The sequence below is a fragment of the Podarcis pityusensis genome (assembly GCF_964106645.2).
Source record: "Podarcis pityusensis genome assembly, chromosome: 12".
Taxonomy (NCBI): Eukaryota; Metazoa; Chordata; class Lepidosauria; order Squamata; family Lacertidae; genus Podarcis; species Podarcis pityusensis.
The window spans coordinates 23,987,418-24,006,696 of NC_138037.1; the positions used below are offsets into that span (position 1 = coordinate 23,987,418).

Here is a 19,279-nt window from a genome sequence, read left to right on the forward strand (position 1 = left end):
TAAAAGAATAGGATTGCTTTTTCAAAGTTTTTGTTTTGATGTCAAAATTTGCAGGTTGAATGAAATAAAGCCTTTTGTCAAACAGCTATGCAAAAGACAAATGTTTAATGCATGTTCTACAAACTAATCACAATTCAGAGCAAATTTTATGGGTTGTATTCAACAGTGTCGCTTAGCTCAAATCCAAATCCAAACTCTAGCTGATGGTAAAGCTTCCATTAGCAGATCTGGAAAGAAATCATTTTTCAGTTATTCCTCCTCCCTCTTGCAGCCTCACACCCCCGGCCCAGTAAATCTGCTCCAGAAGGGTCCCCAACTCTCTGGAGCAAATTGAGGCTATGGGGGCTGTGGAGGTGGGGAGAGAATGGCCAGAAAAATGCTTTCCTCCCAGTTCTGCTTACAGAAGCAAAGGGACGGCACAATCCCTTGTTTTACCAAGCTCAGGGAAGCTTCCCGACTTTACTGAGCTAAAACTCAAGCAGAAAGCAGATTCAGTTTCTGAACATCAACAAGAGTTTGCTTCCATGTTCTTGGCAAGGTCTGACAGTAATTCAATAATTGTTGAAGTAGCAGAGTTTTAACTATTTTGGATTATGCAATTATACTGAAAAAGCCACCATGTAAGATACAGGCGCCCCCCCCCAAGTGCAATCAACTCGCGTTTGACCACCTATATGTGCAAGGCCGGGAAATAATTTAATAATTTAATTCAAACCCGGAAATGGCAGGAGAGAGCTGGAGAGTCCTCGTGGCTCGCAAGGAGACCCTCCTAGGAGGCTGAAGACGACATCAGTGAGGGAAGAGGAAGCCCTGAAGAGACCTGAGATGCAGCAGGTCTTTGTTTTGGCTGCTCAGGCTACCTGCCTAACAGCTGACATGTGGGGTAGTGTAGCAGCAGCAGCATCCACCGCAGCTGCTTTCCCATGCACCCTCCAGCTTCCAGCCAACCCCAGAGCTTCAACTCTAGATATTTTTGTCTGGATTGGCACGAGAGTGGAGAGAATGCTGGAGATGAGTAGGGGGAAAGGCATTTGGAGGCTTTTTTAGAGGGTGCTCCCCACTTTATGGGTTTCCGATCATGCATGTGGGGGCCCAGAATGTAAGTGACAGGGATGCCTGTGCAATAAATAAACCCCTCCCAATCTCATGTCAATTTTAACTTATAAAAACAACACCAGAGCTAGGCCAAAACCACAGGACAAGAGAACATATTAATAGAGAATAATATAGGCCTTGGGCTGAAACTTGTCATGCAGCAACAGAAGCTAAGAATTAAACTGAAAGAAGCAACAAGGAAGATTGTTGAAGACTGCAGGGGGGTGGGGGATACACTGGAGAGGCTTAAACCTAGGCATATGGGAAATTGCCGAAGTATTATGATAGGAAGGAGCCAGATGCAACACCAATTATCTGGAGAGAAGCAAATTAGGGTGAGCAGGCCTAGAACAGAATCTCAAGGGTTCTTGAAAAAGAACAGTACCTGGAGTGGGAAATCGCTAATTTAAAGAGTGAACAGCATTCCCACAGAAGCCATATCTTGCAGATGTGACACACCACAGCAATTTCACATATCTGATATCTTATTATTCAGCTCATGTATACTTGTTTCCATCATTCTTTAACAAGAGACAACTTGCATATGTGAATCAGTCATTATAAAATAGTAGCATAAAATATTGCTCTATGTCAATCATAGAATCTTAGAACTGGAAGGGACCCAAGGGCCCTCTAATCCAACCCCCTGCAATGCAGGAACCTCAGCTAAAGCATCGATGACAGATGGCCATTCAACCTCTGCTAAAAAGACCCTCCAAGGAAGAATAGTCCACCACCTTCCAAGGGAACCTACCTTTTCAAAGAGAAAGCCAACACTTTGGCCTAGGTCATCAAATATTATTAAAACACACACACACACACACACACACGAGAATGAATGAGTCTTGGGTAGATGCTTTATACCAAGTCAAACCATTGGTCCATCCAACTCATATTGTGCACATTTGATTGGTTAGGGTTGCCATATTTCAAAAGGCAAAAACCAGGACATCCCAAAAGCTGTTGAGCATTTTAAAAAAAACAAAAACACCCCCCTACACACACAATTTTGGAAATCCCCCCCCCCCCATCAATTCTGCCTTTGAAATCCTTGTAATGTCTGGGAAAACCTGGACGTAAGGCTGCCCTAGATTGGTGATATCTCTCCAAGGTTCAGATAAGAGCCTTTCCCAACCCTACCTGAAGATGTCAGAGATTGAGTCTGGGACTTCTATATGCAGAGCATATAGTCTACCTCTGAGCTACAGAGAAAAAAATGCTGATTCACAATAAATCTGAAAACAATGGAAAACTAAAGAAGGAAAAATCTACCTTGTGTTCTACAGTGCCTAGATTAGAGCTGAAACGAGTATTTTTAATTATTCAAAAACTAATATTTTTCCAATTGTATTAACATTTCTAATATGATATTTCAAATTCATTCATTTCACATGAAAAGTCAAGTGGTTTATATTTGCTAGTGTCTCTTTAATATTTTGGTATCAGAAAGCATCATAAGCTATCAGCACTTACATATTATCAGGAATTATATACCATGTAACTTTCAAAGCCACCAAAGACTAAATACTACTGTATGGCTGTAATCCGATACTCACTTACTTGAGAGTAAGCCCCATTTAACTAAGTAGAGTTTCTTCCAAGTAGACAGGTATGTGGTATATGTTAGTTCAATACTGTGAATTACTAAACACCATTACGCAGCAGCTATTAATCATAGCTAAATCATTGAAGCTAAGCTATCAAATACTGTCAAAAGGCATAGAAGACGTATAAAATATCATCAATTATCAACTGTCAGATAAGGAAATTTAATACTACAAATATTCAGCAAATATTTGGAAAAGAGATAACACAAAACATTCACAGATAATTTTCAGGAAAAACTTAGGATGCAAATTCATTATAGTTTTCCTATGTGAACTCAAAATGGGTTGTGATAGGGACCAAGAGCTTACATATCAGGAGTCATTATCAAACGGACATTTTCCTATGCATATCAAGCAAGATTGGGGAAATGTTTAAATTCTCAAGATACCCTAGAACAGCAAGGCAGAAAAAGAGAAATATCTGTTCTAAGAGCAGAGGTTCTGTTTAAAGTCCAAATCTGCTATTACTTCATAGGGATAGAATTAAATATCTACTTCAGCTCTTTTGTACTTTTTATATCCTTTCTTTTTATAACAGATTGGTCTCTTTAAAAAAACATTTGAAACAAGATAGTAGGTTTTCTAAAAGAATATTGGCAATAGAGTGGGTTGACAGCTTTTTGAACCCCTGCGGTGCCATGAAATTACAAGCTGCACACCTGTCAAAATTCCTTCTTCTATACAACAACTGAAGATACAGACATAGACTCTTGCCCTTTGTTACATCTATCACTCTAGCAATTGCATCCATTCAACCTAGCGGCAACTAGCCTGAAACTCAGTTTCTGAGGACCACTTGACACTTGACTTTTCATACTCAGGCATGATTATCCACACACAAAACACATGAGTGGCATTCTAAGGGAGCATTTATGTACTGTTAGTGGGGGGGGGGGGACAGACTGCACTTCACTACTAAAAAAGGATGAGCAGACTTATAACACATGAATGTGACCCTCTCAACAGACACAGCAGTTGTATATTGTGTACTGAAGGACCCATATCAGGCTATGAATATTAGGCATGAATATTAGGCACAAGATAGAAAATGTAATTGTGGGGGGAAAGAACCCATTGGAGGTTATTTTTGCTGGTAGTGAGGAATGCTCCCTGTTATTAGAAAGAAACAGCATCAATGTGATCTCCATCATTGGACCAGCAGAACATAGCTGATTTGCCATGGTAAGCATAACATCGTTGGGAGTGGTTGTTTCTATTGTGTTATGCCATGCTCCCCATAGTAGTCACTTTGTGTTCTGCCACACCCCTTCCAAGGCAGCTGTTTTGAGACTGGCACCCCTAGTGCTCTCTTCCAAAAGGTTGGAGACCCTTGATGTTAGCCCGTTGCATCAAAAACTACTAAGAATCTTGTGACACCTTAAAGTATAACAGATTTATTGTAGCATAAGCTGCATCTGATGAAGTGATCCACAAAAGCTTATCTTACAACAAATATCTTTAGAGTTTAAGGTGCTACAAGCCTGGCTCTAAATCCACAGCAGAGAAAGTGTACTTAGATTCAGATGCTTGGTTTTGAAATATGTATAACTAAACTACAGGGGTGGAGTCTAATATGTTCAAAACTCTTAAGAGGCACTGTTTGGAAGCTAGCAGACATTTGGTAAAGGAATGTATATCATGTTTCATGTTTGGTACAAGACACATATATTGCTTATACAAATCCAAATGCAGGACAGGCCAAACAAAAACATGCAAACATAATATATATATATACTATATCAGCAGTGCTTTTTTTCTGGGAGGATGCAGGGGTACGCATACCAATAAACATTTTGTGAATCTTTGTACTTTTGTCCATTTACTGTATTTATTTCCCCCGATTTGAACTTTAAAATGGTGATTTTATTGAGTCAAAATGAGAGTACCCCTAAACATTTTTTAAGAAAAAAAAGCACTGTGTATAAGGATTATACATAAAAATAAAAAATACATAAACAACTGCTACTACTATTTATTTTTGTTTCATAAATATGCATGTCTAGAGCATACTCATAAAATAATATACTATAATCAATAAAAAGCAAGTACAACAAACTCTTAAAGCAGAACACACATAAACCTAACAGTAAAATGCCCAGCTCCACAGGTATAACATGCTCTTCATGTACTGTTTTCTTATTTTGTTAAAGGTACCATGTGAAATAAATCTCACACTACTGCCAAATTCCTAGGGCAATTGAGTTATGTTTGCTCTACGATGCAACAATATTGCTCAGAATCCTAAAAGGTGTAAGAAACTACATGTGTAGTGAAGAAGCAAGTTTTTCCTTCAGTCTCAGGAGACTCTGGTTGTTTTGGACTCCTGTGCTCAGAATGGTTTGCAGGAGCTAAATTTATCTGAGACATAAACACTACATTCTAGAATATAACATGAATCACCTCACTAAAATAAACTGATGGGCCCCCAGTGCTGCATTGTAAGAGACAATTTGAGGTCATCTTTGAACTCTGCAACTCCAAGGGCTTAAATGTGCTTGGCAAATCTCCCAGTATCTTTTGTCGGTTTTAGTTGCTGCCTTGCCCTCCACATTATTGCCAGTAAACCCAAATTATTGTAATGCAGACAGTTATTTGGGGTCACATATTTAGGGCAACAAAACTCTGGCCCTGTGCCCCTGACATTTTTCTTTTACTGCAGTCTCCAGAAGGTCAGTATCAATGGAGCAGAGGTGCAAGGCAGATGTTTTATAAGGCTGACTGCAAAGGTTGGCATTGTTAGGCATCTGCCAAGGCCCAAATAAACAGGGGGCCCACTCCCAATCACCTCCTGAACCTACTCCTCCACTCACTGCTTGTACATCTGTCCTCTCTGGGAGAAATGAACAAGTTTTTGAGAGCAGCAGCTTCCATTCAGCTTCCACTCTCACTCCCAGTGTAGACTGGGCTCAGGGTACAAGGCAAGCAAATGGGCAATAACATCAATGATTAGGAGGAAGTGGGCTGCTAGGGGCAGGGAGGGGAGGACTCAAGAGCATCTTGTCCACAAACCTGGACCCAACACCAGAAACAAGAACAAAATCACAAAAATAACAGATTTGCCTTGCACAAATCTAGGAGGCCAGAAGGTATTCTAGAAAGAAGCACCAGCTTGTGGTCTGGCATGCGAATGTATAGTCCCCAATACATTAAAACTCATCTGTCACTGCCACCTTTTGTCAACATCAAGACTATGTGCTTTTAATTTTTGAAGTTCCTAGTGTACAAAATCACAAGATTGATTACTTGTTTGCATGTGGCAGGCATTACTCACTGAACTAGCTTGTTTTGCCAGCAAGCCAGCATCCAGGTACAATGACACATGAACAGTCAGATTCTCCCCATGGCATCTGTTGCATACTAAAGGTTCACCACAAGCTAAGATCAGCTTTGCAAGTAAATTCAAAACAGATGCCTGAAATCCCTGGTTTATTAGTATCTACGCTTAGAATGTCAACAAGGCATTCTTGCTTTGTGGCTTTTTTCTTTTCCTAATTAAGCATCAGAGAAATAATTTAGTACAGCTACAAGAATGCATCCTTACCAAAAGCCAGCAGACATCCTTCAGTGACTGAAACATCATCAATAGCAATGGTTTCTCCTGGTGCCCAAGGTTCAAATATTTGTCCTTTGATGGAAACCTGCATAACCAGAATATTAGGGAGACATGGTTATTCAGCAGTAATACTGTCTATTACAACACTGAAGTATCTAAAATTATCTGCAAGGAAGCTTATAAGGGAGCTTGGAAGAAGCTGTGGCTCTCTCTTTGTTCCTTTCTAGTTTACCAGAAGGTCTTACGGCCTAACACAGATGTGTTCTTTAAACATGTCCTCTGTGCCCACTCCTTTTTGGCATCAGTGTTAGAAGATAGGACAGGGGAACAGACACCAAAAATCCCCCCCATTAAGCCATTGTGTCATAGTGCTTAGAGTAGCATTCCCTACTTTGTGCCATCAATTCCCATCATCCCTGGCCTTTGGGTGGTGTCGGTTGATGTCCAAATCTTCTGGAGGGAAGCAAGTGGGAAAGGCTAGGTTTAAGTGTCAAAGTTGGAGCAGGGAAACCCAGGCTCAAATTCCTGGTCAAGATTATTCTCTCATAGCCTAACTTAATTCACAGCGTTGTTCTGGGGAGAAAAATGGGTGGCTGAGGAACCTCGTATGCCACACTGAATGCCTTAGAGGAAAAGCAGAACATGAATATAACTACATCTCTGTGCACCCATTACTTCTATGCAGCACCTAACATAACTGAGAGCCAGTGTGGTGTGGTGGTTAAGAGCGGTAGTCACGTAATCTGGGGAACCGGGTTCACGTCTCTGCCCCTCCACATGCAGCTGCTGGGTCACCTTGGGCCAGTCACACTTCTCTGAAGTCTCTCAGCCCCACTCACCTCACAGAGTGTTTGTTGTGGGGGAGGAAGGGAAAGGAGAATGTTAGCCACTTTGAGACTCCTTAAAGGGAGTGAAAGGCGGGATATCAAATCCAAACTCTTCTTCTACTACTGACCAGAGAGGATCTAAGCTACTAGGCCTACTAGAGATAGGAAAGATGTTGTTTTTTGAGTTTCCACAGATTTTAAAAACTCTTTTCTGAACAGACGTTAGATAAAGGGCTGGTCCCTAAATGGAAGTTTCATTATTCTTGTTTGCTATAGGCTTGAAAACTGTAGTAATACAGTTCTGAGCACTGGTATAATTATAAACCTATGCATATTAGCAAGTCTTCACTGCTCCTGTTTTATTGTGATTTTATACTTTTAGCTACCTTGTAAATCAACATGACTAAGAAGCTTGATATGAATAATGTGTTGGATCCAGCTTATTAGTTGCACTATTAGCCTATTAGTTTGTCAAAAGTCCTACTGATTTTAATGGGAACTAAGTGCAACTAAGCAAGCCATTATAAAGAAATAAATACATGTAGCAAACCACAAGCCTAGACTTATAACTTCTTCAGGCATCAGGAAGGAAATGAAAAGGGATGCAGTCATACTATAGTGCCAGGATCCAATCCTGTGGGCTGTTAATTATCCAAAAACAACAGTACAATTTTGTGCTAGTCAGAGGTCTGTCAGAGAGAAATTTCCTCTTGCATTTAGAGACAAGCAAGGCAGCATTGTACAGGATGGCTAATGGAGAGCAAGAATAAGTTTTCATTGGAATAACTAGAGATCTGACTGCAACTAGGTATCTACTCTATCTTGGCAGGGTATATTCTACATTTACTTTCAGGAATAATGCATAATATGGAATCCCGAAGGACATAATATTTATAATCCAAGAAGCTTGAATGTAAAGGGTTAGTATTTCAGTCTTCCATGATTTTATTTATTGCCCTACTGAATAAGGACATACATATCAGAATAATCAATTTTCTTAATAGGTTGACTTATGAGAACCAAACAGTACCCAGAAGAAAATGCTTTTTACATTTTTAGTTGGTATAACAGTATTATTATTTTTTACAACGATCTAATTTACTATTAAATTAATGCTTTTTCTTTATAAACCACTATATATATCTTCCTAAATTGTTTTAATAGGTTTAAAGAAGGCTGCTGCTTTTCTGAGAAACTGGAAAGCATATGTAGATTCACTATTGTTGTCTAATCAGCACAATGAACTTGCACTTTGAAAACCTATATTGAAATCCCTGTCCAACTGTGGACTGACTGACATGGATCTTGGGCAAATCACTAAGAACCTCATTTTCTTTCAGTGCCAGGAAGGAAGACGAATAGGGTGCCTATGAAGCCGTACGTGGCTCATAGGATATGTTAGGCTTGGAGGGGGATAAGTTGCACAAGTCTGGTTCAACATTCAAAGCAAAACGCTACTGAAAAGTAAGTGTAAGTGCATGGCTACTGTAAGTGGGTTTCATTATTATGTCCTCCCACTTCATATACTAGCATGTGACTATCCAGCTAATTTCAGTTTGAGTTACATGCATAATTACAAAATGAATGCTTCCATTAAATCATTGAGATAAGGTCAAGTAATACCAGCCATGAATTTTTCATCAGAATTCCACCTTATTATTCACTTGAATTAAATTTCTAGTGCAAGTTCTTCTCTTTAAGTTGACATTTCACTCATCCCAGTATTGGAAGCTTGCATACCTCGACATTCAGAGTATTGTTGATTGTGATCACAGCTCTTTGCCACTGATTTTTAATTCCTCCTCTTTCTTGCCATACGGTCCCTGAGGCTCTATCAGAATTGGTTTGGAGTCCCACTGTGAGGGTTCCATTTATTTGACCAATCCAATAGTAAAACGAAATCTAAGAAGAAAAAAAGAAACAGTCCAAGTGTGTTGGCAAACTGCAGTGACAGCCGGCAATATGAAGAGGAGATAGTTCAGTTACCTGGCAGGTGAGCTGGTTGCTAGCCACAAAGACCACTCTGCTCCTCAGAATTGCCGGAAATGGGATGTGTTCAGAGGACAGTGTAAGGAAATGGGCTATTGATAGGAAGGAAAAAAATTAGAAGTTGGTTTCCTGGACTTTGTAGAATTCTGGAAAACTCAGTATGAAAAAAAGAAAAGAAAATGGATAATGGATTAGGCAAGTGGCCTGTAGCCAGTACTGAGCACTGTGGGTTAGGACAACTGGGAGTCACACATCAGATGTTAAAGTGAAACAATCTACTTTATATTCAATGAACAGATCGATCAGGGCTGATATATTTCTTACAAGCTGAGAGTTCTTGGTACAAACTGAGCAGCAACTCAATGTCACATTTTCTCATACCCCAGCTTTCATGTGCTGCTGCTGCTTTTAGATTATATTAAGACAATTAAAAAGATGTTGCAAGGTGCATTGCAGTAAATCAGATTCCTCCTGCAAACTTTGGGTTTCAAAAGCTTTGATGACTCCTCAGAAAGCACCTTTCTTACCTTCTTCCACTCCACCAGTTTTGCCCCCTTCCGTGCCAAATCCTAACTATATACAGCTTCTCCCTCTCTGTCCATCAAGCCACCACCCTCTCCTTTGAACACTCACAAGCTTAATTAGTGCCAGGTGAGTAAGGAACATGGGAACAAGGCCATCAAATCTATCTGCTCAGATATTCCACTGCTGACTGGGTCCTTATGTTGTGGATGACCTAGGAGAACTGAAACCAGCTGTGACCAATTTGAAACACCTGGCCAGTGGACTTTAATTTAAGGAGTGCTGCTACTGCACCCACTCTCTATAGTTGTTTAATTTTTGAAGTTTACTTTCTCCATTTCCTTTTCCTAAATCAAAGGCTGCATGGACACCAGACATTTAAAGCACATGACTCCCCCCAAAGAATCCTGGGAAGTGTAGTTTGCTAAGGGTGTTGGGAATTTTACTTCTGTGAGGGGTAAACTACAGCTCACAGGATTCTTGTGGGGAAGTCATATGCTTTATGATATTCACAGATCCTATTTGCTGTATGGTTGTATAGATGTGCAATCGTTGTTTTGATAGGCACAGGGCATTGGTGTTTATAGCTCACGGCAAGAGCACTGATGAGATAAAGTTGCTCACAGCCATTCAGAGTCTTATCAGAACAAGGCTGCCCTCCACAGGCATGCAACAGTGAATGTGCTAACCCAGTTGGAATAGATTATTTTAATTTGAATTCCAAGGCTATACACATGATTGTTTTTGTCATACAAAGTGACTGGCTGGGGTTTTGTACTGAGGGATATGGATGGCTGTGTTACTGACTGAATAGCATGGTGTTTTTTAATAGGTTTTTATTATTAATATGCTGCATTGTATTTGTATTTTGTATATTTCTTTGAGATTCTTTTGAAAATAAAATGATTACTAGTGGCTAAGTGAAGCTGTTGGACAATTTATGGGGTAGGGCAGGGGCTGGTGTGGAGGGGTGATTCTCTCATGAGATCTCAGGGGGCCTACATTCCACAGCCCTGCAAGATCTCAAAGAGGGACAGGATGCCAGTCTCCTTTTAAAGGACTGGCCACCATCCCACCCAGGTTTCTTCCCTCCTCAACCAACAGGGCAAATTTCTCAGCCCTCGCTTCCTCAGTTTTATACCCTCCAACATTTTTCTGATGAAAATAGGAATGTCCCGTTCCATAATGATAATTTTACTATTTATACCCTACAAATCTTACTGGGTTGCCCCAGTCATGCCAGACAGCTTCCAAAATATATAAAAACATAAAAGCATTAAACATTAAACAGCTCGGATGTCCAACATTTCTGCAATGAAAATTGGGACATCCCACCATACCCTCCAACATTTCTTCAATGAAAATAAGGACATCCTAAGGAAAAGTGAGACATCCCAGGATCAAATCAGAAACCAGGATGGCTTCTCTAAATCAGGGACGTCCCTGGAAACAGGGACACTTAGAGGGTCTCTCCTCTCTATCCTCCATCAGGACAAGAGGCGTTACCACAGACTTCAAGAGCAGGCAAAAGCACTCAAGCAGTTTACAAGCTAGGCCTGTTGAGAGACTGTGTGATTGCAGAGAAGGAGGAGCAGCCATGGGAGAATCCCAAGGGCCACAGAGAGGCCAGGAAGGCTGAATTTTGTGGCCAGGCCTCAAGTTCCCAACCCCGGCCTAACCATTACACAGAGACCAGGCTGCAATGCCTTTGAGGCAGGGCCTGGATTCTTGCCATGTACTCCTACAGGTGCCTTGCCTTGGCACTCCTAAAGTGACCCCAAATTCCATAACAGCAACCTCTTGTTGTGGAGACAACCATAGGCACTGGGTTCAAATTGTAGTGAGGTGGATGAGGGGAAAGAATGACAGCCTCCCCCCCAAAAAACCCCAGTATGTGGTATCTGTAGTGTATCAGCCTCTATTGCCACCCTGAAAGGAAACAGCAAATACAGTGGTACCTCGGGTTACATACGCTTCAGGTTACATACGCTTCAGGTTACAGACTCCGCTAACCCAGAAATAGTGCTTCAGGTTAAGAACTTTGCTTCAGGATAAGAACAGAAACCGGGCTCTGGCGGCACAGCAGCAGCAGGAGGCCCCATTAGCTAAAGTGGTGCTTCAGGTTAAGAACAGTTTCAGGTTAAGAACGGACCTCCAGAACAAATTAACTACTTAACCTGAGGTACCACTGTAATAGGCAATTTAACAGAATTGGATGGGGGGCGGATAGTGAGGGAGCAAGAGGCAGGCATACAATTTGAACCACACCAGGAGTTTGGATGGAGGCCAAATAACCAAGTTAGACCCAGGTGAGCAGTCTGAATCTCTCAAACTTGGAATCCAGGTGTAGGCCTCAAGCTCTGCTCCTGGTGGGAGCTTTGGCTGAATCGGTGTTGTTATGCGAAGGCAGAGGCTGCTCTTTCCTCCACAGCCTTCTCTCAATGGTTCCTTCTCTCTCCCTCCTGCTTTGTCAATGTTTTAAACTCTCCCTTCCCATTCTTCCTCTCTCCTCAGAAACTCCTCCACCTCTCGCTCGATCCCCTCAGAGTCTCCTCAGCCAGAACCTTTGTGGCATATCCTAAGGGTCAAAAAAGGGCTGTGCTCAAGGCACCCTTCTGTAACTCTGCATCTCGCTGCCTAAAATCATTCCTGGGGCTGTCTTTGCTTTCTGCTCCTTCCTTTTTATCTGACTTCAGACCTTGGCCTGGACCCTGAACTTCAGGAATATGTTATCTTTGATTGGGTGAGTCACTCTTTTCTCATTTTGATTTCCTGACTTTGACCCCTGGCCTGCTCAGACACAAATCCACAACTTGACATTTGCCAATTCCACCTAGGCTTGCAAGCAGTCACTATTCTCGACCCAGCACGACATATCGCTGCAAACCCAGGAAAGTTTCAGAGAGTCACCCAGGGCAGGAACTATGACTGCCATACATTACATCCAGCTTGAATAAAAAAAGAATTTCCTGAAAGTGCAGCTGAAAATTGACTGGTATTAAGTCAGAGGCTGTGACCGTATTTGAGTCCAATTCCCATTTGTAATGGGGCTACCAATCTCTTACTTTTGATGACCATTTAAATTCAATAAAATGACCAAGACTACTTTAGGTCAGAAACCAATTTTATGCCTCCTAGTACACTTTCCAAGTCTTAAAATTACCAACTCAAGAAATGTTTAAAAGATGATGTCTTAAAAAAAAAAAAAAAGCAGAGTACTGTAAAAGGATTTATTCGTGTGCAATGTAATACTGAGGATACTTGTTTCCAGTGTTACTAGAGGTTCAAAGTATATCTAGAGGGACCATCAAAAATCTTCTTATGATGGTTAATTATCACTTGATAATATCTTTGGTCTCAACATAATTATAGGCAAGAGAATTCTTCCCTTTTCCTCTCCATTGTTGTCCCTTATCATTTGACTTATCCCTCCCCCAACCATACTAAAACAAACTATAGGGTTCATGTTCCTGAAGGCAGAAAAGGGCCAGAAGCCAAACAGTATCACTGAATATATAAAATGTTTAGGTTTTCAAAGAAGACAGTTTTAATCCTCACAGAAAATAATAATTTGCAGAAGAGTAGCTGTGTTAATTTGTTGAATAAAAAATGATAATGTGTCTTGTGGACTCCAGACGAAGAAAAGTATTACTTCAACATGCATGATGCATGAAATGTTATCTTTAGTTGATACATAGATAAATGTGTACACATATACATAAACTCTCAGGTGTAGAATTATGCTGATAGGAATTGGAGTCTAACATCCAGCAGGCCAAAGTTTCCTCACCACTGATTTATATGATGATAGATTTGTTTATTATTTGCAAGAGAGTAAGTTGCCCTTACCTGTGTTGTTCCCATTGTGGTCAGAATGAGGAGAGCCTATGATGTTCCTTCCGTTTCTCCTTATCCAGTCAACAGGTGATTTCTCATTGTTCATATTGCACAGATCACTTTCAAAATCACATTTTCCATAATAGGAACCTAATATTAAAGGGGTTATTTGCATACTTTGCATTCCATAATGAACACCTGCATTATACAAAATGCCATAACATGTACTTATTAACGTTTTTCATTTCTAAAAAGCATGCCAATTCTGTTCTATTGCTTTCAGATTATAATTTACCTAAAACAATGAACTTTAAATATAAAAGACCACAGGTCTATTTCATACATGTTAAAAACTCTGATATTACACTATCAAAATCTGCCATCTCTATTGCGTGGTTAGACATGGAAAGGAAGTTTACTCCACATAAAACAAATCTGGAATGACTGATCATCTCTCTGAATCTACCAGCATTTGAGCAAAAGCAAATGGTACTATTTCAGATTTGCATTGAAACATACAGAGTCCAATTCTGATTATGAACATACCTTTTAAGCGTATGACCAAGCTGGATGACTGACTAGCAAATCAAGGAGAATTATTTTAGCCCAGCACTCCATTTGCAGGGAATTTTCAAACAAGAGATTACCCCATTTACAGGAAGAATATCCCGGGAAGAACTCTGCAACCTGTTTTCCCCCGCACATCTTAAATATTGTACATGATAAAAGGCAAAATTAAATGAGTATAAAAGAAGATGGATGCAGCAGAACATCCTCCCCCCCGTAATAAAAATAATCTGTCTTTCAGTGCTTTTTCATCTATTCTGTATAAATGTTTAGAAAATTGAAGAGGCTAGCAAAAGTAGATATTCATAAAAAATAATTCTCGCAAATATTGCTAACATAACCAAGGCAGCATTTAGCACTAATGATTCAATATTGTACATGTCAGCAGCATTGCCCTTTCCTTTAGAGCAATGAAGATTAATCACTGAAAACAAGCATTTGGCTCAAACATTTGTAACTTCATCAACATAATGTTTTGCTAGATTGCATTTTCAGCAATACGTTCATAACATCTTCAAAAAAAGTTATAATCGTTGGTGGTGGAGAGGGAGATCTCTTAGGCTTGATCCTGCACATTTCTCAGGTGGGCAGTTGCAAAATATTAATGGAGAAGGAAGGCATTTTTTAAAAACCACACCAGCCTTAAAACAACTCTTACATCAGCATGCAAGATTGAAATGGTGCAGTGATGAAAGTCTAAAGGGCAAAACTGACAATGAATGGAACAGCATAATGTTAGGTGTATAGAATAATGTCATTTTACTTAAGCAATCAGCACTTTTTCCTTGCAATTTGAAACTTCCATAAAACCATTTATTCAGCTTGCCTATACCTGCTTAGTTGGGAGGAAATTCCAAAGGAAGCTTACATTTAAATATACATGTGCAGGATTGCACTGCCCAAAAGTGGCTTGTGCACTAAATATTTTCTGTTGAGTTTTCTTCAGTTTCCTAAACTATTTAAAGACATCAAAATATGATGCTCTTTTAATACTAAAAAGTTTGCTGATTTGTAATTCTATTTGATTGTATAGTTTTCACAATATAATACTTTAAAAGTTATCTAATTTAATTTAATTAGGGATGACTCCAGAAAAAGGGACGTGGGTGGCGCTGTGGTCTAAACACAGAGCCTTGGGCTTGCCAATCAGAAGGTCGGCAGTTCAAATCCCCGCGACGGGGTGAGCTCCCATTGCTCGGTCCCAGCTCCTGCCAACCTAGCAGTTCAAAAGCATGTCAAGTGCAAGTAGATGAATAGATACCGCTCCGGTGGGAAGGTAAATGGTGTTTCTGTGCGCTGCTCTGTTTTGCCAGAAGCAGCTTAGTCATGCTGGCCACATGACTCGGAAGCTGTCTGCGGACAAACGCCGGCTCCCTCGGCCAGTAAAGCGAGATGAGCACTGCAACCCCAGAGTCGTCCGCAACTGGACCTAATGGTGAGGGGTACCTTTACCCTTTACCTTACCAGAAAAACTAATTTCAGGGAGCAGAGTAGTGTTCAAAACCATTGTTTGTGGAATAAGAATTTAATTTATACTATATACCCTTCAGAATCATCACTGAATATAATCAGCTTGGAGATAAACCTGTTGGATAAAACTGCAACATACAAGACGGAGCAAAATGGGTGAGTTGTTTTACACATGCTTTCCTACACTGTCTGAGATTTACACATCTTTTCATTATTTCACAGTATCTCACATTTCTGTCTTAACATAAACTACTGCTCAGCCATGCCCATTTAATTTTCCAGGCCACAGAAGACACTTAAAAAAGTATCTGGTAGTATATGTTTTGGGGGGATGGAATGTATATACTTTAAGGAGAAACTGTTTCTCATTTTCCTCCTTAGGTGAATAATTTTAAGTTATCTTGAACCTGACTCAATATGCAATCACTCTGCCAGCCATTTGTCTTCCTCTTCTTACACAACTGCAAAGCAGAAGCAGCTTAGATATGAAAGTCAGTTCAAAGAGCTAATGAAAATGTAAACACTTGATGCCCCATGCTGAAAACTGATTCATGAAGAACTGAGCACAGTAAAATATATGGCTGACTCTCAGCTAGCATGTCCTACTCAAATGTAAGGTTTTTACCCCCCATAATATTGAAGTTAATAGCTTATTGAAATGCAGGCCACATTTCTTTAAAAGGACTTATAGCTATGTGTAAACCTTCCAAGATTAAAAGAGCCACATGGTTATAAGTCTAGTCTATGAATTCTAGGTAGACTTCTTGGAAGGGGACAGGGCATGGAGAAGAAGCTACAGCTCATACCTTGAGCCATTTATTATTATGAAAATGCAAACATACAATGGGGGGTAATCATCATGACATGAAAATTATCATTAAATCAATCTATGTGGCAATATAATTGAAATTTCTAGTAGCAACAATGCAGGCCAGATTTATATTAAAGAAAGCAATAAATACAGATGAATATAATCTTGGTATTTCTAAACAAACTCTGCTTTTCAATAAACCGGTCTGGTTAGTGTTCATTTTTAAATCTCTTATAATGCCACAGTCCAAACTCACTGATAGTTGTCAAAGATTTCCAAGATGGCTGCAGTAAGTAAACTGGCTGTTAACCATGTGCCCCTTCAAATCTTAGAAGACATACATGTAACTTTTTGTCATTAAAACAGATGTTGTCTGCATTTGATGAATGATAGGTAAAAAATCATACTAGTTAGAAGGAACTGGTGCATTGTGGCATGTGCAGTACATTTCTAAGCATGATTGCACAAGAATAAGGTGCACTGTTTTAATTAGAATCTTACGCAGATTGTGGGGGTGGGTAAAAACATTCCCAAATATTAGATGAATCCGTGGGGCAGGCAAATTCTAAGAATTTGCAGGGGGGTGTCTATTTAAATTTGGCCAAGGGTCTTTCCTTATTTCCTTTTTTTGAATACTAAAAAGCACTTGGCATTCCTGGAACACAGCATTCTTAGGAGTGAAAGATGGTCTCATCCACCTCAGATTTAAGGTTAGGCCTCAACCCTGAACATTCAGAAAGTTAGATCACCATTCCTTTAATGTTGCCATATACCCCCAATCTACTTTCATGAAGGACATGATCTTGCAAAATGATCTTGCAAAAGTGAGGAGAGATATTCAGTCAAGTTTAGACCCTTATTTTAGAATGCTTTAACTGCCAAGCCTATTTCAGCTTTTATGCTGTTATTTTTTCCACTGTAGTAGATTTGTTTTGTTTTTAATTGTTGCAGCCTGTCTTGAATGATGCAAAAGCAGTAGAAGGGCAGGTGGAGTATTGGTTTTCTAAATGATACTTAAATAAAACAGGGACAATAATCCTGCAAATATAAATATGTACATAGAACAGTAATCAAGAGAAATATAAAACCACAAAATACCCAACCTTCTCACAATCCCACCCCACCCCCAACCCGCACAACCCGCCCCCCCAACTGTCTTCCAATGTCTTCTTCCTTGGGGCAAATGTTCCATGATACTAAGGTCTTACTAAAGGCTTACAAAGTTAATAAATCATCACTCTCTGGGTCTTTGATTTCTGTCCATTTTCAAAATATGAACTTAATTTCCACAGCAATGTTTTTGTAAAACTTGTTTTAAAGTTTTTGTAAAACTTGTTTTAAAGCTGAACTGAGGTAGGAACTAATTGCATCCAACTAATATTGGATTCTAGGACAAAACTGAGAAACTGTCGATTTGTATTGTAATCTATTTAACACCATAAAAAGGAAATGCACTGAAGGCTAGTGACATCTACTTACCTTGCTCTGCATCACTACAATCCTTGCATTGGTAGGTGAAATCACACAACTCCACTGATGGAACCACAGAGCCATCACAACATTGAAAAACGTCTCCTTTAGAAGGCCAAAATGCTGCCAGATTGATACACAGCAAGGCACAAAAGTTGCTGGCTGTGTACATTGAAAATATTTCTGTAGATACCTTGTCCTTGATGGAATTATTGCAGCAATTACCCTGCAAAATGTGTATACAAAAATGCCATTTCAAAATACAAATGCATTTAAAAACTGATTCAAACCTTGCAGGTCTAGAAGAAGTTTTCTTTCTAGTACAGCATGGCTTATGTAATGCATTCAGTTTTCATATTCACACAGGTATAAACTTGGAAAATATTTAACCGGATTGCTCCACATTTTATGACAAGCTGAAGTAGTTTGTGGCTTTACAGTGCAACTCAGTTGCCTGGTGCTACAAAGAACATCAGATAAATTGAATTAACAGTGGCACACAGTATGCAAGACAGTACTAAAGGCCATTTCTCCTTATTAATAAAATCAAATGGCAGCAGCGATAAACTGATTAAAAAGTATAACACACACATTTTTAAATTAAGTTATCAGGGTTTTTAGTAACCTCTCAAAATTAATCAAATTTCTTACAATATCATAATTCCTTGGACCCAGGATTGGCATATTGGATTAGCCAAAGTCCACATTCTTGCAGGGTAGGGGCATTGCTGGCTCCTGGGATCTCCCAACTTTTCTGCTCTTCCTCCTGGCTGTTCACCTGCTTCAAGGAGGAACATGTCACAATTCACCAGAAAACAGACATCAGCCCTGATGGGAGACTCTCTGATGACAGAAAGAAGGGAAGCAGGGTACTGTGGTAGCCCCCAGTGCTCATGGGGACTGTTGGGACTTAATGTCCTTTGAGGCAAGGGCCGAGATTGTGTTACCCTGCCCAATGGGGCTTCAGTACTGGGAATTTGCATTGCCTCTTGTTGGGATCCCCATCTAAGTTCTGAACCTCACCATCCCCTCTGGAACCTCAGAAATGGTGACAACAATGGGTGCAGGCAGAAGTTCGTGTCCAGCAATGAAATGCCCAGCTGGCAGCTCAGTTCTATGTAGAGGGAGGAAACAAGCCCCACATCTGGTCCAGATGCTGGATCTGAGCAGCTTGAGCTTGGTCTTTCTGGCGAGTAAATGGTCTCTGTTCACAGCAGCCTTCTTAAAATGGCTGCCAGTTCCAATAGTTCCATGAAAAAAGGAAACCTACATTGTATCTATAACAGAAAAGGATATGAAAAGACAAGGTGCTTATAATTTGGGGGACTTAAGAACGCCTTTTATTTTTTATTTTTTTAAGGAAAAGTCAACGCCAACTTGTTCCTGGAGGAATTAATATACCTTTATTTCTAGTTAGTGCTATATTTTGGGCCAAAATGGACAAGAAATGGGCCACAGTGCTGGCAGTGGTGAGGTTTTTGGCCCACATCAGATGGCGTAGAACATTTTGTCCATGGGAAAACCCCTGCCC

At 40.0% G+C, this 19,279-nt stretch overlaps 1 protein-coding gene and 1 long non-coding RNA gene across 8 annotated transcripts in view; one reads left to right on the forward strand and one right to left on the reverse strand.

The window, feature by feature from the left end:
• MALRD1 (MAM and LDL receptor class A domain containing 1) overlaps positions 1-18,056 on the reverse strand; it is a 228,651-nt gene extending 210,595 nt beyond the window's left edge. The window contains exons 1-5 of one of the 2 annotated variants that reach the window (XM_080974345.1): positions 17,758-18,056; positions 13,443-13,580; positions 9,069-9,163; positions 8,823-8,984; positions 6,244-6,340 (exon numbers count right to left, since the gene is read on the reverse strand). In XM_080974345.1, the coding sequence (XP_080830471.1) occupies positions 6,244-6,340; positions 8,823-8,984; positions 9,069-9,163; positions 13,443-13,580; positions 17,758-17,920 (655 nt within the window). In that variant the 5' untranslated portion in view covers positions 17,921-18,056. Of the gene's footprint in view, positions 1-6,243; positions 6,341-8,822; positions 8,985-9,068; positions 9,164-11,390; positions 11,428-13,442; positions 13,581-17,757 lie in introns of those variants that run through there. The other variant, XM_080974346.1, reaches the window with a different exon arrangement.
• LOC308459304 overlaps positions 11,457-19,279 on the forward strand; it is a 99,124-nt gene continuing 91,301 nt past the window's right edge. For 3 of the 6 annotated variants that reach the window (XR_013977967.1, XR_013977968.1, XR_013977969.1), the window contains exons 1-2: positions 11,463-12,336; positions 15,548-15,623. This is a non-coding gene — a long non-coding RNA (uncharacterized lncRNA). Of the gene's footprint in view, positions 12,337-15,547; positions 15,624-19,279 lie in introns of all 6 variants that reach the window. The other 3 variants (XR_013977970.1, XR_013977965.1, XR_013977966.1) reach the window with 3 other exon arrangements.